Source organism: Oreochromis niloticus, linkage group LG13, assembly GCF_001858045.2.
Source record: "Oreochromis niloticus isolate F11D_XX linkage group LG13, O_niloticus_UMD_NMBU, whole genome shotgun sequence".
Classification (NCBI taxonomy): Eukaryota; Metazoa; Chordata; class Actinopteri; order Cichliformes; family Cichlidae; genus Oreochromis; species Oreochromis niloticus.
In genome coordinates this window covers 5,575,960-5,599,886 of record NC_031978.2, presented here as the reverse complement: position 1 = coordinate 5,599,886, position 23,927 = coordinate 5,575,960, and the positions used below count along the sequence as shown (strand labels likewise).

General features: G+C 39.8%; 2 protein-coding genes and 1 long non-coding RNA gene across 8 annotated transcripts; 1 reads left to right on the top strand and 2 right to left on the bottom strand.

Moving 5' to 3' along the window:
* Positions 1 to 734: 734 nt before the first annotated feature.
* LOC109204755 (uncharacterized) lies at positions 735 to 1,929 on the bottom strand. The gene is made up of 3 exons (XR_002064244.2): positions 1,887 to 1,929; positions 1,724 to 1,794; positions 735 to 990 (listed from the first exon to the last, which is right to left on the bottom strand). It is a non-coding gene; the product is annotated as an uncharacterized LOC109204755 (long non-coding RNA).
* An 8,587-nt stretch (positions 1,930 to 10,516) lies between these two features.
* Positions 10,517 to 14,800, bottom strand: LOC100692041 (cytochrome c). Of its 4 annotated transcripts, none has more exons than XM_005473699.4 (3): positions 14,669 to 14,800; positions 13,158 to 13,334; positions 10,517 to 11,667 (listed from the first exon to the last, which is right to left on the bottom strand). In XM_005473699.4, the coding sequence occupies exons 2-3, from the start codon at positions 13,324 to 13,326 to the stop codon at positions 11,522 to 11,524; spliced, it is 315 nt and encodes a 104-aa protein (XP_005473756.1). In that variant the 5' UTR covers positions 13,327 to 13,334; positions 14,669 to 14,800; the 3' UTR covers positions 10,517 to 11,521. The 4 variants fall into 4 exon arrangements, with proteins under 4 accessions (XP_005473756.1, XP_003438391.1, XP_025753290.1 ...); XM_003438343.5 differs by lacking the exon at positions 14,669 to 14,800 and adding an exon at positions 13,628 to 13,774 and having other exon boundaries at positions 13,158 to 13,332; XM_025897505.1 differs by lacking the exon at positions 14,669 to 14,800 and adding an exon at positions 13,543 to 13,562 and having other exon boundaries at positions 13,158 to 13,332.
* A 1,824-nt stretch (positions 14,801 to 16,624) lies between these two features.
* rbm45 (RNA binding motif protein 45) lies at positions 16,625 to 23,669 on the top strand. 3 transcript variants are annotated; one of them, XM_003438250.5, is made up of 11 exons: positions 16,625 to 16,966; positions 17,331 to 17,453; positions 17,871 to 17,997; positions 18,171 to 18,302; positions 18,413 to 18,583; positions 19,102 to 19,231; positions 20,765 to 20,855; positions 21,153 to 21,310; positions 21,614 to 21,689; positions 21,786 to 21,925; positions 23,124 to 23,669. In XM_003438250.5, exons 1-10 carry the CDS (start codon positions 16,691 to 16,693, stop codon positions 21,900 to 21,902), a joined length of 1,401 nt encoding a protein of 466 aa, XP_003438298.1. In that variant the 5' UTR covers positions 16,625 to 16,690; the 3' UTR covers positions 21,903 to 21,925; positions 23,124 to 23,669. The 3 variants fall into 3 exon arrangements, with proteins under 3 accessions (XP_003438298.1, XP_005473759.1, XP_005473758.1); XM_005473702.4 differs by having other exon boundaries at positions 22,419 to 23,669; XM_005473701.4 differs by having other exon boundaries at positions 22,182 to 23,669.
* Positions 23,670 to 23,927: the final 258 nt, after the last annotated feature.

Here is a 23,927-nt window from a genome sequence, read left to right as displayed (position 1 = left end):
GCGGGTTTAGCAACATCCCCCGAAAACCCAAAGAGGAGAGTCCTGGCCCCTAGCCCTGTCAGCGTAGCAGAAATGATGACGGATGATGATGGCAGCAGCAGCCGTTCTCCTCTGCGTGAGTAGCTTCATGTTGTTCGTGTGTAATTAACGTTGAGTACGCTAACCACATTATTACATTAATGCATGTAAGGTGAACTAGCAAACACCGTCGTAGTTACATGCGGCTGTCTTCTTGTTTGATGGCAGATACTCCCTTCACCCTGGCCAAAATGGCTAAAATGACCAAAGAAAAAGTGGGAAACAGTTAAACATGAGAGGTTTTTGGACAAAGTTTGTGTTTTTTCCATTGTTTAAGCACTGCTTCCAGCCAAGAGTGATGCCATATATGCCCTATAGCTGCAGAAAAGGCTAATGTAGCACTTACCTGGATTTATATAAAGTACCAATGGATAGTTACCAAGGTAATGAGTAATTTGGGCTAGTATCAGAAGATAAAGAACGACTCTTAGAGCTCTGGTATATGAATGGCAGAGAAACCAGACAAAACACATTTGCGTGGCTTAAAAGTACTTTAGTGATTTTAAGCCTTGTAAAAGAAATTTGTAAACAACACAGTATTTCAACAGGTTTTAACAGAACTTCCAGTATAAAAATTTCCCCCAAAGTAGCAAAACAATAGAATAAAATAAAATTGTGCACAAGTAAAAGTATTAGTCTTTTTTAAGTCCGAATGGTACCGGTGGGGCCCATGACAAACGGGTGTATTGCAATAGAGTCCGTCCAATGGTAAGAGTGTGTGTGATTGTCTATCCTACCGTACTACTTGTACAGTAGAAGATTGTAGTCCATCAATGTGCAAATGAGTGTGCGTGTGTATGTATATCGTCTCCTAGGATCTTGGGTTGGCTCGCCATCCAGTGAACACTGGAACACTCTGGGTTCTGGAATCGCTGACCTGGTCTTGGATTCGTCCCATATAAAAAACCTGACCTATAAACAATGGTCAAATATATGTCACGAACAATTTAGGAATAACTCTCACAAATTAAACTAAAGTAGTGTCACAGTGCAGTAACCACTATTCAGATCAGCTATCATCAATTCAATCATCATCAGTTCAATCATGTTGTACAACATTAAAATATCAAGTTTCAAAGTATCAATATCCAAAATTCACAGCTGTAACCTGTCACCATATAATTCACTTTCATTGTAAAACATTAATTACATTCATCAGAATAAACTCACTGTACATATATATCTAATCACAAATAAATAAGTATATTACCCCTTTTAAGAAATGGAATAATATGCAAATGCTTATCAGAAATTGAACAAAGTGCAAACAATCAGGTTCAATAGCATGTAAACACAAGGACTCAGTCCACAAATAGGAGTATAAAAATAGACGTGCTTAATCCTGCTTGTACCATAGGCCTACTAGTACAAGTGGAAATACACTAAAAATTACCTCCAAGTATTCAATACTGAGTATTGTAAGACAACTGATTGACATCAAAATTAAACAGGAAGCAGCATAAAATCTGCTTACAATTATCTCTCATAAAGTTATTTTTAACTGCTTTAACCATTTACAGCGTTTCACATGTTAAATGACTTAGTTAACGATATAACTAGCATAACAACAGTGCGTTTCAGAGACATCCAACAACTGTACCCACACTCCACACATCACGTGTCTGATTAGCCACATTTAGCTTACCGCCGTCGAGTGTATGCTCAGCGTTTACGTGAAGCCACAGCTCAGTAAACCTTCCGGTTTCGCTCTGCCCTCTACGACAACAAGTGCAAAACCATATTTTGTGAAAAATATCAGTTTAGATGGTAATTTTTTAACTCGTTAGATGTTAATTTCTCCAGCTTACCGATAACAAAGTTTTAGTCCGCCTGCTCTGTTCGGCTGAGAAGCAAGAGACTGCAAACTTGGGAGCTGGCACTAAGGAGGGACAAGAGCTGCATAGAGCTTCACCGATTGGCTGACATGCGAGGAGTGGAGTAAAACAATAGGCTCTCATCAGAGCTCATCAACCTTCTGAGAAAACTTAACCCTTGTTTGACCAGAGCATATCATATATAAATCTGTGTCCCTTTTATGTTTAAACAAATGTATTGATCTCGTTTCACTTTCATTAACAGGCACAGTAAAAGAACAGAAACAATGAACATTAAATGTTTTACTTTTTCTTCTCTTTTGTTTGTGATGATTTTAGGAACTGGGTAACACTAACGTTATCTTTTTACAAAAAAAACAGCTAAACATGAGAGGTTTTTGGACAAAGTTTGTGTTTTTTCCATTGTTTAAGCACTGCTTCCAGCCAAGAGTGATACCATATATGCCCTATAGCTGCAGAAAAGGCTAACATTGTTATCTTTTTACAAAAAAAAAAGCTGAACATGAGAGGTTTTTGGACCAATTTTTTTTGGACCGGTTTGAGCACCGTTTAAGCACCGGCACCGTTTCAAAAGTACCGGTTTGGCACCGGTATCGGATAAAACCTAAACGATACCCATCCCTAGTTGTCTCATTGACCATCTGGGAGAAGATGCAAAGGCCCTAATCAAAGACTTCAAGGTTGGTGCTGTAAGTCACTTTCAGGGATTTTTAAAGTTTTATATTGTGGGTAATGGGTCCATATGCAATAAATAAAAATTTGATTGCCGGAAGTAGTGCTGGTTTTTTTGTTTGTTTGTTTGTTTGTTTTTTGTTTAATTTATTGCTGTTTTCAAGACACTGAAGGGTTGGATGTAAGCATGAGTAATGGAATTTTTTTGCTGAGATTCTCCACCCAGCCCCCAAATACAATAGTCCAAAGATCAGTGGGTCAGACACATTGAATCATAGAGAAAAAGACAAAGAGTTATTGCACTACCAATCTCCATGTTGCTTAAGACTTGCACATCAATGTTGTGGATATGTTTAAAAACATAACAGATGTAAAAATGTCATCACTGCAGCATTAACATTTCCTGGTAGAAAACCAGACTTCTTTACTTCCTTGAAGATGTTTCGCCTCTCCTCTGAGGAGCTTTGTCAATTCTGAATTGAGTCCAGTTTCCTTCACTCAAACCTACTAGGATTACCATGACCTGGATGACTGAGAACCTTCACCAGCTATAAAGGAAACATCAAATAACTTTTTGTATCATGGTGTGTATCTCTGCTGAAAGCCCCCTACCCATTCCACAACAACTTCTCCCCCCATATTCTTTCACACTGAGAGACCATTTATCCAGTGGAAAAACTAACTTAAAGTTACCTAAAATTGCAGATCTCAGTGTTAAAATTTGTAGCTTCAGATTTCATGTGAAAACAGCCTTTTTGTGTCCATGTCTTAAAATATGTGACATAAAAGTACGCTTACTCTAGTTCTGTGTTATGTCTACAGGAGGATGCTGATTATGTCTGTGTTGAAGAGGCTTTTGCTGAGGAGGTGATGAAGATTTACTTGTTGGAGAACCAAGATGGGTCAGTCATACTAGTCTTGGGGATCTCAGCAGAGCCTGTTGCTATCTGTGGGGACTAGCTTATACTTTGGATCTGAAGTACCCCAAAAATCTCAAATATTGCTTTGAGGTATTTCAAAAAGGGTTCCTGGAGCTGGACCCTTCAAACGTTTCAGGCAAGGTTCAGAGGCTGAAATATCACTTCTGTGTATTGTAGATGACTACATTTCATAGTTGGACTTCTTAGATGGATATCAAAAGGTTTAATTAATGCATTGCCTTGATGTAATGACATTTCCATTATAAAAAACCAACAAAATCTCAAATGTGTCAAAAACCAAAGGGAATTGTTCGAAAAAATAACCATAACCTGAAAGATGTTTTTCATATAGGTCATTAGCCTGAGGAAGGCTCTAAGCTTGTTCTTGCATCATGACAGTTCTTGTGTAATTAACTGCAGGATGGAGTACAAATCACGAGCTCTCCAAAGGTTGATTCTGTTCATCTGCATAATGACTGAAACCAGCTCACTGAAGGAACAGTGGGCTGGGAGGTCAGTTCCTTCATCATAATTATGCAAATTCTCAACAACCACTGATCAAAGAACACTGATCAATGGCCATGAGTACCATTCACAGAGAGTTGGGGAATGGCTGCAATCACAGCATTGTAAGATGGCAAAAGATGTACCCTTAGGCCCCCTCCTCGATTCAGAGATGGTATCCACGCTCAAACCAGCGTTCCTCCCTGTCCAGGATGTGTACATCCTCATCATTGACAGAGTGTCCACTGGCCTGTAGGTGTAAATAGACTGCAGAGTCCTGGCCCGACGAGGTTGCTCTTCTGTGTTGTGCCATCCGCTTCGCCAGAGGTTGTTTGGTTTCCCCAATGTATAAATTCTGGCAATCCTCCTGGCACTTAACAGTGTACGCTATGTTACTCTGTTTGTGTTGGGGGACCCGATCCTTGGGGTGGTTTCAGTCATTATGCAAATGTACCCTTATAAGACTGGGGGATCCTGCAGTCAGCTGAGACTGAAGAAGTCACTTGGATGAGTGATGAAACGTTTCTCCCACTGACAACGCTACGTCCAGATGAACAGAATCAACATTTGGAGATTTACTTATCTGGATGATTGAGAATGCATCAAGACAAACCATGAGCCTTTTTCATTGTTTTTTAAATTTTATTTTATAATCTGAGCATTTGTGTTTGTTTTCCTTGTTTGCCATTATACTTCAAGTAGGAAAGGCTTTGAGCTAACAGGGAAATGGCTCTTTTCTTTAAGTGCTTGGTTGTTTGGAGTTATTGCGTGTTGTCATAGCTTGAATAATATGCTTTTGTTTCGTATGATTTGGCACCCTCTTGTGGCCTCAGTTGGTACTTGGGAAGTTTGTTATGCCCAGCTAGTTTGCTTCAAGTGTGCAGTGGAGGTGAAACTTTTGCCCACGCATGCCTGTAAGTTCCCGTTACCTATCATAATCTTACCTATTTAAATTGTGATGCATGTGTAATGTGAGTATACTGAGTAACTGTTTCAGCTGTGTGCCTATTACTCATTTGTATAGCTGTTTGTGTGCTAGCAACTATATATTAGCATGTGTTTGCAAACTTGCTATGAGCAATAATGCTAGTTTACTGAAGGTGATGTTTATGTTTAAATTAGGCAACATTAAGATTTATGTTGTTGCTGGTTGTCATTAAAACTAAGTCTTAATTAGTACATTATGTGTGTTCACTGATTGAGAAGATAATTATCTGCTTTGTGCTTATTTAGTTTTACAAAAAGAAAAAGAGAAAGGAGAGACAAAGAAAATGGATAAAAGGTACCATGTATATGAAACTCAAAGTAACATGGCATTGTAAACTGGAGATGCAAATCAAAGTAAAGAAGAATCTGAGTAGAAAGCATTTTCTTCTCATTCTGTTCACTGTCTGTCAAACAGGATAATATAAGTCAAGCCCACATCTAGTGAGGACAGAACACGTGGTCATTTTTCATACATGTATTATGAAACACACACTTAGAACTACCAGTGAAATACAATAAAATTCATGGGCCTGCGGCTCGGTTCACTCTGGCACAGCTGGCTGCCGGCAGAGCCGGCGGGCACGCCAGTGCAGCCCCTCTGGCTTCTGCTCCGTGGCTACTGGGTGACCCCTCATCTGGGGCTCTCCTCGGCTCTTCCCAGGAGGGTGGCACGGATGCCCCTCCGGTGGTCCTCCTTGGGCTCTCACACTCTGGGGCCTCTGGATGTCTCTCTACATCATGTAACGATCTGCTACATCCTCTAGCAGATCGTTACATGGGGAAACCTTTTGAATACAGGCGCGCTGATCCACACGGGTGTGCACACGGGTGTTCACTGTTCATAGACATAGGCTACACCTTTATTGGCTGCTATTTCCAAGCACATTGTGCGCTGTCGGTCCTGCTTGCTGCACCACAACATTCAATATTTAGTATTTACTGCTGTTTACACTTAGCTGGATTAATGCGATGGTGTTGTGTTTAGTATGTTGCTCTGGTTTTTTTGCTTGTTTTCTCTTCTTTTTCTCTCAACAGGTGATCCAGGAGATTTTAAGTGCCCTTTCTCACTGTCCCTCTTCCCTTCTGTTTTTCTTTTCCTTCAACTTTCTTTCTCCCTTTCTTATCCCTCAGTCATGTCTGTCCTGTCTGTAACAACTGAAAATAAAATAAAATAAATAATAACAACAAAGGTCGATCAAATGGACCAATATGATCCATTTGGCAAAGTAAATCCATTGGGTATCCTTGTTGGTCTTCAGACAACAATTCTGATGGCTAAAGAACCAAATGGGACAGGCAAAAAAGAAAAGAAAAGAAAGAAATACAATAAAATTCATATTTAATTTTATTCCAATTTTGATTAAGTTCAGTTAAGTAAATGGATATAAAAATGTTTATATTAAATGACCATCTTGTTTTCAGTTACATCTACCAAGCATTTCAGTCTTATCTACTCAATTTTTTCAGTTATATTTACTTATTTTTTATGTTACTGTGCCAATTACAGTTATTCATTTCAAATTAATTTGTTTAAGCTTTAGTAACTAGTATATTTAAGAGATTTGACTGCTTTCCAATCTTCTCAATATTTTTGAGTATAAAAATATTGCATCAAAAATTTTAAGTAAATGTCAGTTTTAATTTTTAGACTGTACCACCAAAACAAACATTTTAATAATGCAGGACTATTATTTAAACCAGGTCACTGCCATCTGTCATGTCAATGCTATCACTGTTTCTGATTATTAGGAGTAAGGCTTAGTGCACCCATTGGTAGTCTGTCCTGTTGTAGTACATGATGAATTGTAAATTGTCAGAAACTGCAGCTGAAACAAACTTATATTTTCTTGACATGAGTGATTCGTGTGTTTCCTTGACGTGTTTATTACACCCTCAGAACACATGGATACTATAAGTGGAAGAAAGACATTTGAATATTGTAAAAACAAAACAAAATAGTGATTTGAATTAAATAAAGAGGAGTCTGAACCACTCATTTCCATGTTTCACTGTAGATGTAAAGTGCTAGGACAACGACGGGCTAAGTGACTAACCTTTGGTCACTAAAGTCCTAATTTGAATCGTTGAGCTTAGTGGATTCCCGTCACCATCTTGGTGTTTTGAATCCAGACTTGAGAAGAATGCATCAGACTGTGAAATGAAATGCTGATTGATGTGAAACTTCAAGCATAGGAAGAGGGTTGGAGTCTTAATATGGATTTAAAGACAAAATGAAACAAAACCAGTTGGTTATGTCAGGGTTTCCATTTGAGAGCACCTGAAACGAGTCTTGGAGCAAATTTGGAATGAAAGCCTTGACAGGTTATTGAAACTGTATTTCATCTTTCTTAGAACTTTATTAGAACATATATGTTGGTCTTTTGATCCGATAATCTAAATATAGATGAGAATTCAGAGATTTGAAAAATCACATTTGTCAGATCTGATCCTCTTTTTAAAACAGCAGTTTATTTGTACTTTTAATCTTTTGCCATATAATATATAACCATATAACAGAGCATTGCAAAAGGAGCAACTGATAAGGAGTCTAGAGTGCATAATTGAAAAAAAAAAACCTAAAAGACTTCACAAATATGTAAAATCTTAAAACTCTAATTCAGGCCACCTTCATCCTACAGTTCCCTCAACTTCTATCTTGTTGCAATCTTATACTCTCATAGGTCATGACAGATAGACTACATATTAAAGATTCCTTTTGACTATAACAGGGGCTGAAATTCTTAAAATTAACAAAATGATTAAATGAGATATGAACTGGCAACAGAGCAAAATGTTTACTGAGGTCATAGAGCCAAGGAGACCATGGACTTTGCCACAAGAGGACTTCATTTTACAATCATGAGTCACACCCTGCTGGTCATAAGAAGAATAGTGAACCGTCATTTTTGTCCCTCAGCCTTAAAAGGCTATTGTCGCAGGAAGCATTGATATGCAAGTTTTGTGAACGTGATACCTTGAGAATGAGGTGACACGGGACTTTGAAAAGGCTCAGGGGCAGCACTGGTGAACGCCAGGATTGGTCTAACCAGCACTGCAAACTGGCTTCACTTTTAAGCTGTGCCCATATTCTATAAACAGTCCATGGGCAAAATGCACTGATGTAGTACTAAGTTGTCACACTGTCAGCTAACCTGAATAGAAAGGTGTCTCAATTACTCTAAAAGTTGCACAGAAATATTTGCAGAGGCACAACAGCACATATCTTGTAAAAGAATGTTTCTCAACACTAAATATGAAGTGAAACTACAAACAGAAGAAGAGGGGCGTGTCTCAATATGGTTTAGAAGAAAATCCAGCCAATCATTTAAAGTGGAGAGCATCTAAAGAGCAGTGGAGTATATCTGGAATGGCTCAAAGGCTAAACGGTTGGTGTATTTTCATTGACCAGTTTAAAAACTGTTGTTGAATTTCTTGCTAATAAACTTATAACAACTAGAGAAAAAAAAATTACTTAAGACTGCTTCTCTCCTACTGACGTCAGTATTAGACCCCATTCCTGTATTTCATCTATCTTAACCATCTCACTGTACTATATTATTCCAATGGAGCACATTGCTCTCAGACTGTGGGCTTACTTCGTGCTTCCTAGAGTTTCCAAAAGCAAGAATCTTCAGTTCTTCTGTGGAACCAGATTCCTTAGGTTTCCTTTTGATAAAATTTATAGTTACAGCTGAATTAAGTGACTCTGACCACCGATTAGATAGGCTGCTGGAGGACTTGCCATCATGTACTACGCACTTCTTCTCTACTCCCCATGTCTTTATGTGCTAGTACTGCATGTTATTCACTCTGCCTCACAGTTTGCATTGTGTTCTTGTCTATCTGTGTCTCATTTTTTGTATTTTCTTCCCCCTCGGCCCCCAACTAGTTGTGAAGATGGCTGCTCCCTCCCTAAGCCTGGTTCTGCCAGAGGTTTCTTCCTAATAAAAAATTGTTTTTCCTTCCCACCATGGCGAGTGCTGCTCGTAAAGGATTGTCTCATTATCTAACATTGCAGGATCTTTACATTACAACACAAAGAACCTTGAGGTGGCTGCAGTGGCGTTATGTTGGTGCCATGGAAACAGAATTTAAGTGAGTTCTGGTGCTTCCCCTGGTGGGCCCTGTAAAATATAATACAACCTCAAAGTATATTGATGATGAATTCTATTTTATTTAGCTACATACTATTCTATTATTAAGGCTGTTTCTTTTACAGTCTGTTATGCATTGTGGTTTGTTTTGGGGGGTTTTGCTAGCTCCTTTAGGAGCCCACTTATTTCTTAGAACAACTTATTTTCTTTGTTTTTTGATATGATTGTTTTTCATATTTGTGGATAAAATAAAAAACACTTTTTGAACAGTACACATGTCCCTGTTAGTCCTTTGCCTACTCTGCCCCTCACACATCACTGCTCCCTTACAATGAGTTTTTTTTATCAGCATGACTGTCCTGAATTGATGATGAATTAGTGTCTTTTTATCACTTTTGTGCTTTTCATTTATTTGTTTTTTAAAGATGTGTAAGTTTATTGTGACATTAAATTGAACCTATCAGCCTCTCAGAGGCTTGGTCTTTTCTGCCTTACCTTATTTCCATCTGAGGTTCAGAACATTATGCCCCTCTATCTTTCAACAATGAACAATGAAGTATCATAAAAGGCATTTTATGATACACCAGCAGGTGTCTCCAAATCCTCATCAACCTGTCCTGGGTGTCCCAGCTTCTCTTTCAAAACCAACATAGTTTATGGAGAGGTGTAAGGCGGGCAAAGAAAATGGCTCTTCTAATTAGATTTTCCATGAACTAGATCCTTAAATAATGTAATGAGTTTACAACCTAAGAGTTCAAACACAAAATTTACTCAGCCTTCTGTCTCCAGGCAGCATACAGACACACTGTTTGAAGACAAATCCAGTCATGTCTCTGCTCTTAATTGATCTTTGATCCAGAGGTAAAGCAAGGCCTGGGCTGCCATCAGCTGACTGTCTTTCTAGAATGACTTCATGAGCAGTAAACTGACACCTTACCGGCACGAGCGGCCCTCTGGGTATGACTGAGAGTTCAACTCTCTTTAAAGAGACACGGAGTGCACACAAAAAGTTACTTTAAGTGGATATATTCATACCTAATCTGCTGTCTATTTTTTTTTTTAGACAGGAAACAAGACTCCAAATAGTGTTATTACAGTAGCAAATGTACCTTACTACACTGATAATACAAAATTTACACATATTTGCTCACCACGGCGTCTTTAACTCACTTTCAGATAAACTGAACACAAAAATGTCAAATCCACATTTAGGGTCACGCTTGGCTTCATATTTGTTTAACAAATCAGCTGAGAGGCGACTGTGAAATTAGTCTGGTCTTATCTTTAATAAAAATTACTGGTTTGATAAGACCAGTGATGTTTATTGCCTTTACTCTGGAGGGAATTTTAAAAGAGCAGAACATGACCCGGCTGCAGGGACAAGCTGTCAGCTCCTGCAAACACCATGAAATGAAGAGTCGTTTTCACATGTCTGGACGTTTTCTTTTAATTGATCCTTAACCATCTTGTCTGTAACAACATACACCTACCACATTACAGTCAAACACTGATTACAGTAAAAGAAATTAAACCAACTCTGTCCTGCCTGTGAAACCAGGTAAATAACATCTTCCTTCAGTCCAGATGGTGCCCGTAATAGTTTCCCTACATTATAAAGTCACTCCACAATATTAGCTCGTGATGCTTGTATGCCAGCTGGTTTCACACTGTACCTCAGCATGGTGGTGGCTTTCAAGGTATCAATGTAATATTTATACAATCCCACAATTCTTGGCTGTAAGGAGACAGATAAATACATCACCTTTAGCAAGAAATCTTTAAAAAACTTCTAAGGAGCCTGATGACAGGCAGGGGGTAAAAACAGGAGCTTGGAGGAGCAGTTTCGGGAGTGTTAACAACAGCGGTATTTCCCAAATTCAGTCCACAACAAACTAAGAGCATTCACAGCAGGTGGAAGTCTTTAATCACATTTGTGCAAAGGTCAGACACTCACAACTTGAATATGAATGCTGAGGGCAGATTCAAAATCAGCACCAGTTTACCACCAAAACTCCACACAGGCTTCATCGCCCTTTCACTTTCATGTAGCTGATATTAGATGAATTTTATTATTCATTGTTATGAATATAAAGTATATGGTGATAACTCTGTTAGCAGAAAGTACCAGACACATGTTGTCATGGAAAAGAATGAGAGACGAGCCATCCTCCCCAGAGCTTTTTTAAATAATGTGATTAGTATGTACTCGTACAGACTCAATGAAAACAGGACTGTGATTTTATGTTTGTTCACTTGAACAGCTGCTCAAAACTCATCTGACCTTAACAGGAAGTGAAACTTACAGCAAACACCAGTCTGAGAATATACATTAACCTTCTGTTCAAATGAAGAAACATAAAATCATATTTAATGTGTATTGGCAGAGAAAAACATTAAAATTACATTAAATATTGTGATCTCAGTGATCTTTTCATGATGTTGCTGACTTGAGGTATGCAATGAGGTCTTGGCGCTCTCCCTTCTTTTTGATGCCAGCAAAGATCATTTTGGTTCCAGGAATGTACTTCTTGGGGTTCTCCAGGTACTCCATCAAGGTGTCCTCACTCCAAATGATACCTGAGGGAAAATGGTCATCGATGAGTCAAGTAGCAAGCGGGTGACATCAAGTATCAGCGACTATAGTTTCATGTGTGGCTTTAAAGAGGCCGCATTAATAAAAAGCATTTAGCTTGTATACAATCTTTTAAAAAAAGGAATTAAAGCTACCATTTATAAGTCTAGTTTAGACTCAAAACTAATTAACTGAGGTGAAAATAAATGTCACCTAACACCTCATACTCATTTGCCTTCTTCTGAATGAATCTCACTAGAGACTTGTTACAACTCTAAACAGTCTTGTAGCAATTGAACATTTTATTGTACAAACTGTTTGTGTACTCCAAAAGTATCTGATGGCTTGTCAGATGACATACTGCTTCACCACAAATACAGGATATTTGTTAGTGTCAGCAGCCTGCGATGTCAAAACAGTCACACTGAGACAATAGCGGAAATTTTAAAGATCTGTCCTTTTGTCCTTGAAAACACCCATAACCTTTAAGAGTACTTCTCTCAAGAGCTGACCGTTGCTAAGCTACAAGAACACGTCTTTATCGCATCTACCATTATCTTGACTGATATCACAGACCTGCCCCTTCTTGAGTTTGAAGTTGGGAGAGGAAAGTTACAGAAGGAAGGAAAAACGCCACACGAGGACAGTTTTACACAAAGGACTTTGAGCGTGTTGGCCCCCAGCTTCAGCAGGATTTATAGAGAAAACAAATGGTGAGGATGACACAGGGATCGTTAGGCCTGTGTGCACAGTGAAAGAGTGCCATGTGACCTTTTATGAAACCTAAAATGGCTTTGTCATTTGCAAAATGTGAAAGAAATGTTCAAGTAATCCAACACCATTATAGTCAATGTGCACTGCATAACATGACAACCTCAGCAGGTCGTTATGTTGTTTTGGATTTCCTTTTTCTCTTTTCTTTTTTCCCCCCCATCAGAGCATCCAAGGCAGTGGCAAGAAAGACATGGCACTCTTCCAAAAAGGGCGACAGGAGACCATTTTATTAACTTCACTTCAAGAGTGAGAAAAACCACCTGCAGGTACAAACTGTGTGTGATTTGAGCTGAAAACAAAAATGCATTCTGGGAACCTGCAAGACTTAAAATGTGAAAACGGAGGAGGATATGAGACTTTTAAAGCCTTACAAAAAAAAAAAAAAAAAAAAAAAGGGTGGGGGGGGGGAGTTTAACTACTTTTAATATAGATGCTTAAATGGGAAGCCTTTGCCTTTTTTAAAATTAAAAAAAAGGTTAAAAAAAGAAAAAATATTTTGCTTGTAAGCTACTGATACAATATATAAACATGAAACAGCCCTTTAAAGACTTCTGAATTTAAAAAAGAAAAAAGTTTGTGAACATAAACTACACACTTATTCAAGTGAGGCAATTTCCAGAAAAATTCCCAGATTTCAGACAATGCCAATCTCCCTTCTTTGGTGATCTACATCTAGCATACAAAGGTATTTATACTCTACTCAGAGACCCAGTGAACTGACCTTTGCTCTTGTTGGCGTCTGTATAAGTGAAGCCTTCTGCTTGTCCGGTCTTCCTTCCGAACAGACCCCAGAGGTTGGGGCCCACCTTATGCTTGCCACCCTGCTCTACCGTGTGGCACTGAGCACACTTCTGGACAAAAACCTTCTTTCCCTTTTCAGCGTCTCCCATAGTTGACTGGAGAAACAAAGGCAACAGGAAAAAGAATAGAATGAGATGAAAATGCAGTTTAAAAAGCAAAAGTAAAAGTATACAGAATTATGAAGGGCTCTTTAAATACATCAGACTGTCTTCTATTCATAGCCCAGTTAGGAAGCTCAAAGCTCTAATTTGACCCCAGCGCCATTTTGTGAAGGTCACTTAAGGAGACAACTCCATAACTTTGACCATCTCTTATCGCCGGCTCTAACTTTACAATGCATTCAGGTAAGTGATCGCATTGCCCTGTGCGCTGGCACGACGCCGAGATTACCCGGAAAGCTGACAGAAAAGCAGTGCAGGAAGCCGAAACTACACCGCCCTTAAAACACGTTGGGCTAGCCACGAAGGGCCTCAGCTCGAGTTACTCCAGGGGGGAAAGGTTGCCAGGTTTGGCGAGTAAAGGAAGACCTTTTTAATGATCTTGCGCCATGAGGCAGAAGGTTTACCGAGGGGAGTCAAGGTTAATGTGCTTAGCGGAAAACGTGCTGTAATTACTAAAGCACCTGTGGCAGAGATCCGGCCGGTGTTTCTGCCATAAAGTCGCTTCTACTTTAAAGATTAAAAATGATGGTCTATCATCACTGGGGGAAACATTTTAGTGCAACACCACTAACATGACCCCGGTCCCCAAAAATCCTCTACCGCCCCCTTTTTCATTAAAACTGCCTACAAATCTTACATATATTACACATCAACCATCATTATACGGTTAGTTTTTTGAGTTACATAATATAACGGCTAATTTTCTCATTCTAGTTCTTAAGAGACGAACCGCACTACATCGTATGCCATTTACAATAGACGCGTAGCCTCCAACATGGCGGCAGCCGGCTGAATGGCATCCTCCTCACGTAATATCAAGGACGTACACCATTTACCAACATGTATCAACATGTATTCGCGGTCTATGTGGCATTTTCGCCCGATTTTGACGTTTCGAATCGCTGACTCAAGCTCAACCTGAACTCAGCTTGGGTCAACCATCGTGCTAGTAGTACGACAAGCCGGGTATGGGTCGCCCACCGGGGCTGTCAAGGATGCTTCAATGTCGGCGTACGAAAATTGCACTTCAAAGCTGCTGTGTTGCCCAAATGTGTTCCCAAATCACACAAGAGCTCAAGTAAAATGGCTATAACGTTTAAATTACCTTATTATTCCCCCATAACGGACTACGCAATGAGAGCACAACCGGGCTATTCACCAACGTGGGCGCTAACTCCCGCTACATGCTACTGTTGCGGCTCATATCCTGTTACTTATAATAGAACCTCGATTCTCCTGTAAATAAATTTATAAAGTATGAAATTTTACCTTTGATGAGAAGATGTCGGGTTAAAAATACTCTGCTGTAGGTAAGTAACCGGCTCAGCCTCGGCCGACAAGCGGTTTGTGACGGTCGCAAAGAAGGTCACTTCACTTTAGAGGCACCGGCTTTCGACGTCATCACAGCCAATCATGTGCCGCGAGATTACCGCTTAACCATTACGTGTCGGTGTAGTATCATTTCTATAAACTGATGTAGCCTCATCCCTGTCATAGCTTTAATTTTATATAAAGAAGTCGTTTAATTTGTATGAAAAAAAAAATACAATTTAAACACAGAAAACACTCATATCGTGTCTATATGTAAGGTTTTACCAAGAACGCAGCAAGTTTTGTTATGTGTGTACACGCGAGGCGACGAGGCTGAGAGCAAGAAAACGAAAGGGAGTTTTAGTACAGGCCCCAAGAATCTTGTCGCATTCCCTCCAGAGCCATTATAGGGCAAAGGGAACCTGCTTTTCTGGAGAAGTTTCATGAATGATTTTGGCAACCGAAAGTACTCCGCGTTTAACTTGGTAACAAAAGATAGCCTTTTAATTTAACAAAACTGACACGTAATTTAATAAGTCACTCAATGAACGTATACTCTTAAGTACATGTAGTCTCCACAAACCAATTACCAATAGAAAACGTGTGCATAATGTTTACAAATTATTAAATAAAATAGATTGTCTTCTTTTTATGTCTTCTACTTATCTGTAGTTTCTTACATTGCCTTTTGCACTCTACATCCTTATCCCAAAATGAAGCCTCACTCGCAAAGTGAAATTTATGTGGCTAAATGATATTTATATTAAACATGAAAGACAGAAAATGAAAAAAATAAAATAAAAAGGTTAAGTGCTGAGCCTTGAGTGTTTTCTCAAGGTGACACTATGTGTCCCCAGGATAGTAGAAAAGACTTGTTTTACTAAACACAAAGACATATAGCGAGCATCATTCACAACATATGAAACGGGAATACTATTATGACAGAAAGCGGCTATAAAATCTAAACGTTTGTGCTCAGAAGGGTCATTCAGCACGTGACCTGTAAGCACCTAAAAATACACGAGCGCGCGCGCACACACACACATGCAAACTAGGATGCTTTCAAAATTAATAATCTACCCTTACAGCACATCATATTTTTAACAGCACGTGTTTTATTTAAAAATCATGGTCTGCCATTATAGATATAATCTTACAACTTTTCTGGTCGTCTGTCCCCAGCACGAATGTGACTAACTCTCTCATCTCTAACGAAGGGCTAGTTCCCTCTTATTTCTTTAAACAAACACACACAGAGGCAGACAGAACGAGAGCTCAGGTAACTATTTCACAGCTGATACCTGATGTTGTCTAAGAGTGTAATCCTGTGTCAGGTATTTATAGAACACGATTAATAGGATTAATAAGCCATCAGGTGTTCTGGTTTGGTGATAAGTCCCATTACTCATGTTAATTAACGTGTTAGTTACAAAACCTCTCTGCAGCATCTTTTCGTAAGACCAGGGTATTTTGTAACACCTGCATTTCTCCTTCCTGTGCTGCAGAGGGCAGTAAACGCAAATACGTGTCATCAGCTCCGCGGATGCCTTTAAGACTGTCGGAATTTCTACAATTAATTCACTAAAGTTCTCATTTGACAGCGAACAAAGCAATTCACTTTCTAAATATTTCAAGATTTAAAACAAAAGTACTAAAACAACATTTAATCTCCTGCCTTATAAGCATTCTCTATGCACGATTCAATCTCATTGCTTCTCTGATTCATAACTTTTTCTAAATATTTAAATTATCAAATGCTTGCAAATGACTACTACAAGCGCTAAGTCGTGAATTTTTAAAAGTCTCAATCTAAATAATGTTAATGAAGGAAATTACTTTTCCAAAAGTTTTTTTTTCAAACCACGTAAATAAACACGTAAATAACAAGAGCCGTTATAATTTACTTAACAAATGCCGTGGAGCACCTGAAGGCAGCACTAACAACTGCAAGCAACACTGCTGTGTTTACAGGGAAGCGAAGATGGAGGAGTATCCCTCCAAACAAGTGCCCGAAAACCTCGACGACCCTCCCAACAGCCGACTGTTCGTGGTGACGAGTCGGTCCATCACCGAAGATGAGTTGCGGGAAAGCTTCTACGTGTTTGGAGACATTCAGGGGGTCTGGGTTGTCAAAGACAAGCAGACAAAGGAGTCCAAAGGCATTGCCTACGTAAAGTTTGCCAAGTCTTCTCAGGCCTGCTTGGCCATGGAAGAAATGCATGGCAAAGTCCTGGTGGAAGGGACTAAACCTGTTAAGGTAATGTCAATGGTTAGGTCTCCAAAAAGATTATATTTTGTCAGCTTCAGTTCAGACTGTCGATTTATAATTTGCGTATAGCTAGCATGCTAAAGGGGCGTGATCGCTAGCTGCTTTCAGTTCACATAACCTCAATTATCTACAATCTCACTCTTATGTGCAAAATGCTGTTTAAATTTTAAATATTTGGAACTGAGAAGACAAAACATGGAATATTCATGGCTAGGGATAAATCTTATTCTTAACTTTACATAAGAAAAAATCATAGTTGCGATTCCTCTTCGAAAATATACAATTAACGTGTATCTTCCGCTATTATAATGCATCATTTGTGTCTCTTTGTTTGGAAATGTTGGCTCTTCAGGTGTTTATAGCCCAGTCACGGTCATCAACGAGACACAGAGATGTTGAGGATGAGGAGCTGACCAGGATTTTTGTCATGATCCCCAAATCCTTCTCAGAAGAGGACCTCAAAGAAACATTCAAAGTAATACTTCTTCTTTTATGGCTTCGCAGCTCTTTGCTTGCCTGTGTTTTTTATGTGTCTAACGGAAATTGCGTTGATTGTTTAATGTCAGTATTGTGTTTCCTTTATAAAAAATATTTGTGTGCTCACCCAAAGAGGTTTTGGCCATCTATCAAAGAACCTGCACCAGGACTGTGATTAAAGTATTTTGCTATAATCTAAATATATTTATATTTGTCTATCAAATGGCCTAAAAATAACAGGAACATACATAAACGTGTGTTAAGTAAGAACAAAAAATCATACTTTAACTATATACAGACCACTTATGCTTAGTGTATATAGTGTGTTCTTTTAGACCATCTTATTTCAGCCTCTCTAGAACTCGCTGACACTCCTAAATGCTCATTTAGATTCTTTCTGTTTTCTGTTTTGCAGGAGTATGGGGATATTGAGTATTGTGTGATTATCAAAAACAAGTTTACAGGAGAAAGTAAAGGCCTCGGCTACGTAAGATACTACAAACCCTCCCAAGCTGCCCTCGCCATAGAGAACTGCGACAAAGGTAGGTCTGCCAAACTCATTTACTTGTTCATTAATCCTGGTAGAAGCAGCAGTATGAACATCAAATGTACAGAGTGGTTGGTGAACGGTTACAGCTGTGGTGACTTCTCACTTCAGTTAACACTTAGTAAAGGGCATGTTTATGATTTAAAGCTGTGGAAATGGTGTTATTAGCCTACAGGGCCATCCTGGCTGAACCTCGAAGCAAATCAACAGCAACAGAAGATTACAGCTCTGGAGGAGCAGCAGCCAGAAATGATTATACTGGCGGCTCTGAATCCATGAACCAGTATGCGTTCTCATTGGGTACGAGTTTCTTTGTCATCAGAATTTACTACCACAGAAAGGAAAGGGTAAAGGTCTTAGTATTATCCTCTGTCTTGGTACTGACCCTGGTGTCCTTCTTCCCTGTTTAGGCGACCCTGGGAACTACACAGTCATAGATTACCGCCACGGTGATTTCACACGCTGTCTCATGGTGTCCACGCGGGTTGCACTCAATCAGGAGCAGATTTTTTCTCTGTTTGACATTATACCTGGCATGGAGTACTGCGAGCTGCAGAGGGATGCCTATGGAATGAACAAAGGTTAACAGTTCAATGTTATTTATATACCTCCAACATGTTACACCAGTCAGAATCTGTTGCAGTGAGGAGAAAAAAACCCTTTTAAAACGAACCATCTGCAGAATGAGGCTCAGGGACGGTAACTGTCCAACTTGACCTGTTGGGCCAAGGAATCACTAAACACTGAGCAGATTGTTGGGAACAGTAACCTCAAAGTAAACTCTTACAGAACTTAGAGCCACCAATGTTATGGGTTTAATCATCTACAAATGTGACAAGATTTTAATCATGAATGTTTTCTTAGTGTGACAGAGAGTGACTAAAGAGATTCTATTTTTGATTGCATGAGATGGCTAAAAGGAGCAAACCTTCACATTTGAAAAACTGGATGGAGCTGCTGATTATTTTACACACTACATCAGCTTTACTCTAGTTTGCAGTCTCTGTTCTCTGTGGATGTTGATGTGGTCCATTCTGTTTTGATGACTGTAAAATATTCCACTCAGACCTTTTCTTTGCTGTGTGTCACCTGCCTCCAGGCCATGCTTTGATTCGCTACAGCAATCTTGGGTCAGCACTTTATGCCCGAGAAAAGCTAAACGGCTTTGAATATCCACCTGGAAACAGACTGGCTGTAAATTTTGTTGACGACGGCGAGGACCGCGGCAGGTATACACACATAACTACACAACAGTATATGTTTAACTTTGAGCCTGCAAAAGGGTCACAAATTACTGGAGCCTCAGAGAAGAAACACCCTTTAAAGTTAATATATCCATAAATTAAAAAATAGGAATGAAAATGCCACTGATAATTAACTGTGACCTTGTCTGCACGCCTTCTTGGCCATGTTTTATTTGTTGTTAAATATTCACGGGTGAATGTTGTCCCCTGTGGGTTGCAGTGACCGGGCAGTGTTTTTTCAGAGTGCCGTGACTGCCTTTTTAAATTTTACGTGATCTCAAAGCTGTTAGCGATACACATTCACAATATTCATGAACTTCACACTCTCTCTAGTAAAAGACATCAGAAGAGCAGGCGGACGTTCTTGAGTTATACTTCTGTGTCAGATCTACGCCGTAACTTGTGCCATAACCAGAAGCCCATTTTAATCTTACGCCACAACATTTTACGTAACCAGACGTGCACCTCCCAAGAAAATGTAACTACGCGTCGGGTCAGCGCGTACTACAACGGCTTGAATGGTGTGGTTGCCGAAGCTTGCGGTGTAGGAATAAAAGGAGTTTCTGGTTAGTTAGGATGTAGATTTCACGCTGAAGTCTAAATCAAGCTTTAGTACAAGTTTTTAAAAAAGTTAGAACAGGGGTGTCAAACTCCAGGCCTCGAGGGCCGGTGTCCTGCAGGTTTTAGATATCACCCTGGGTCAACATACCTGAATCAAATGATTAGTTCATTACCAGGCTTCTGGGGCATTTCTCAATATGCGTACTTGTGCGTACTTGCGTTCTTGTGATACGTCATCAGTCGGAGACCAAGTACTGTTCCAATTCGAAGTACGCATCAAGCCGAGAACGCGAAAAAGTCCCGGATGTGTTCTCGCTCCGCCCGTTTTATCGAGCATGCATCGGTGTGGACTTGGTACAGCTAAATATCCCAGAATGCATTTCGTCCAAAACTCAACAGCGGACTCCCGGCACATCGTTTTCAACCCCCCCCGGATTTTAAATTTGGTGCTTGTGGACTATATAGTGACAGTGAACTGGGGCTGAGATGCTCAGCTGTCATCCCCCTGCTGTTTCTCAAAATGCTATGCCTCAGCGTCTCTGACTACGCGATGTAGGACCGGTGTCTCCTTTCCTGTTCAAGTTGGCTTGAATATGAAAATTACACATCAGTAGAATACAGTGCAATACAAGAAGAAGCACAAAAAGCCATCAGCGATTAAAGTAGCATGCACTACTACACAGTACACCGTGTTTTAAACACTCAGTGTCACTTCACTAAGAATAAGTTCTTTTGCACCTTCTGTCTTTAATGTCACAAACATGAAAAAGAGTAGCTCTCATAATAGTTGCTGCACAGATTTTTAACACTGCCCCCTTGTGATTTTATTTAGCTATGACATGTGGACGAAGCCCTACAAGCGAGAAGTGCACCTCTGTGCTGGGTGCTTGAGGTAGACTTAATTTTCCCTCCGTGTCCACAGCTGGAAACAGCCTGTATGTTTGCTGTTGTGTGCAGTCCTGTAGGTCGGATGGCCATGCAGTTTGTTGCAGCACAGATGATGTCAGCGGTCTGGAACGGACCATCCAGCAGCCAAGTGATGAAACCTGTGAGTCATTAATTCAACATCTGATTTACAAAATTGTGTCAGGTCATCGTCTTGTTACTCTGCACATTTTATTTACATTTCAGATGTTTTTTTTAACAATGACAATAAGAACATTTCTAAAAAAGCTATATTTTAATTCTTATTAGCTTATCTTTTAAAAATCTGTGCTCACATAAAGATTAAAAGTAGTTCAACAGACCAAACCTAGAATTTCCTTTTCTGAGGGATATGCAGTGTTTGAACAGTATGTGTCATTAAAATGACTGATCCTGTGTTCTCTGTCTTGGTATGTACCAGGGCTTCTCTGTTGTCTCATCAGTTTCTCGAATTCAGACCGACGCCAACCTGCCGTCACTGAAGAAGCTCGCTCCGCCTGACAGCAAAACCAAGGAGCGGCTGTTTGTCGTGTTCAGCCCCTCCCCGCTGCCCCCCGATGTGTTGGAGGATGTTTTTTGGTAAGTGCCCTGTGGTCTGACTCAATCACTACGTTTTCAGAAAATGCTGATGAGTTAAATACACATGCTGTCACAAAACAGTAAAAAAAAACTCAGTGCATTACCGGGACGGTTAAAGGTCTGCTTGATCACGACTCTTGGCTCAATCAGTGCAAACTGCTGTGGATGATAACATCAGGCTAAGTGCTCTTAAATAACAGAGTAAAGCTGCTATTAAACCAAACAGCCAGAATTAGAAAATGTTCCTGCTTTACAATTAAATGTTATTTGTTCGTCTGTGCCTCCCTGTGTCTGTCTGTCTAGTCGCTTTGGCTCCCTCATTGAAGTCCACTTGGTTCCAGGGAGAAAAGTTGGATACATGAAGTATGCAGATAAACAGGTAAAACTCAGATTGAGGATGAACTTGTAGGTTTAGTAATGAAGGAATAGAATTAAACTTCAAACTCTTCTTCATCTCTGTGTTCATCTCTGTCAGTGCGCAGACGAGGCCATGGCAGCGCTCCACGGACGCGTCGTTAACGGGGTAAAGATGAAGGTGATGCTGGCTGATCCTCCCAGAGAGGAATCTCATAAACGTCCTCGTACCTACTGAAGCCTACATGACACGAACCAATGGTAAGTGTGCAGTCTTCTGCTGCAGGCTCACCATTATGTGCAATTGGAAGTATTTTGGCAACAATATATGTACACTGTACACGTAATTCGTCTGTTTACATGTTTGTTTCAGAAAATATCAGACACACTGCTGACGAGAATAATTTCTTATATTCTTGATTAGGACTTCTGATTTATTTAATCCAACACCTCTGTGTGTGTGTGTGTGTGTGTGTGTGTGTGTGTGTGTGTGTGTGTGTGTGTGTTTGTGCTCTAGTGTCAGATGCTTCGGGTATATTTGTTGACTGACCACAAAGTAAAGACGCTCTTAACAAACGTTGACAAAAGAGCAAATATGAAGCATATAAACACAATAAGTACAAAAAGGGAAAGGATCAGTGACAGTGTGAGGTGATGGCTTGAAGTAATCTGGGAGTTCAAATTTCAGCAGCGTAGTGGGAAACAAGCGTAACTGTGAAGATGCACACTCTTGGCTCTCTACATCACCTGTCAGGGTCTGTTCAGGGACAAGAAAGGCTCAGTGTGTAGGCAGGCTAACCAACTACAAAGGACCAGTGCTACTTCATCAGTTCACAAGGAAGGAAGTGCTGCAGTGCTGTGATGTCTGATCCAACAGGTGGTATCATGGAGGCAGGTAGACGTGCAAAAAGAAAACGTTAGGAAGTGCTACACGTACAACAAAGTATTTATGAAATAAAACACTAGGAAACACCAACTTTCTGGATTTTTCCTGATCTATTAGCAATGTCACAGCATGTGTTGTACATAAGTGTCCTTGCAATACTACGTCTGGTCAGTAAAGCAAAAAAACACAGATCAGAGTGGGGTCTTCAAATTGTGTCGAAGGCTTTCAAAGCCTGATTATAAGCTAAAAGAATTCAAGGTAGTAAAAGAGTATTTATTAATCATTATAAAGTTATATCATTACACATAAAGCTTTGCACCCCTACTCCACTTCCATTGCAGGTTATTAGAGTTTAGAATATTTAACCTCAATGTTACTCACAGCGAAGGCCCTTTATGATTTATTTGCAACTTAAATAAACTGTGTGAGAGCTCCTTCACGTCACCCACCTGTGCACTCCTGTGAAGCTCTCTCCTCATGAGTCACGAAAGCGACACTAACAAGATGTCAACAAGTTTCTGATGACAGTCGTTTCTCTTCCTGTGAATAACACTGCAGCTTCTTGTTCCCCAGGCGACTGTTGCCATGACACAATGACACCTGACCTGACAGACCGATATCAAGACCTTCTCCCGACCTCTGACACGACCTTTGACACCTGTCTGACCTTACTCCCGGTCAGTGACCTTGCAGCGACTCACTGATAGGACGCTCCAGTGTTATAACACTAATAAACTGAAGTCTTAATCGTGAACAGTCTGTGAATAGCAGCATGTGTAGTTTGTGGTCAGTGTCATACTTTCGTGCTTTCTAAGTGCAAAATTTCAGCCTCGACACTGCTCTTTGATTTAACAGATTATTTAAGAAACGCTGACGTGAGAAGTCTCATGGCAGTGTGCAGCATTTTACTTTATGAAAAGCTGCAGGCAGGAGGCTGCAGTTTACTGATAAGCTGTGAAAAACAGGCTTTGGATGTGGACAGTTTGTAGTTCAGATCTGGTCCTCCTTATTTGTCTGATGGTATGCTCTGTAGCCTGTGCTGGGCTCAGTTAAAAGGTGGTTATTTGAATGACTGTGAACCTTTTTCTTTTTTTGTCAATAAAAATATAGTTGAACATATTCAGTCTGTCTCATCTCTTCTTTTAAAAATAATAAAAATAAATTATAAAAGCATCTCCTGTCCTTTCACCTGTTATGCTAAGGGGCTTGCTAAATTAAAAGGTCATGCATTCAGTTTGTACTTTAAAAAAAAAAAAAAAATGTGATGGTGGCCATCTGGATACTAGGTGGCTCCATTTCCTTCTGTTGTACTTGTCTTTGTCCTGCAGTGTCTCTCTGATGCTCTAAAGGGGGAAGCCCTGTTTGACTTGGCTATTC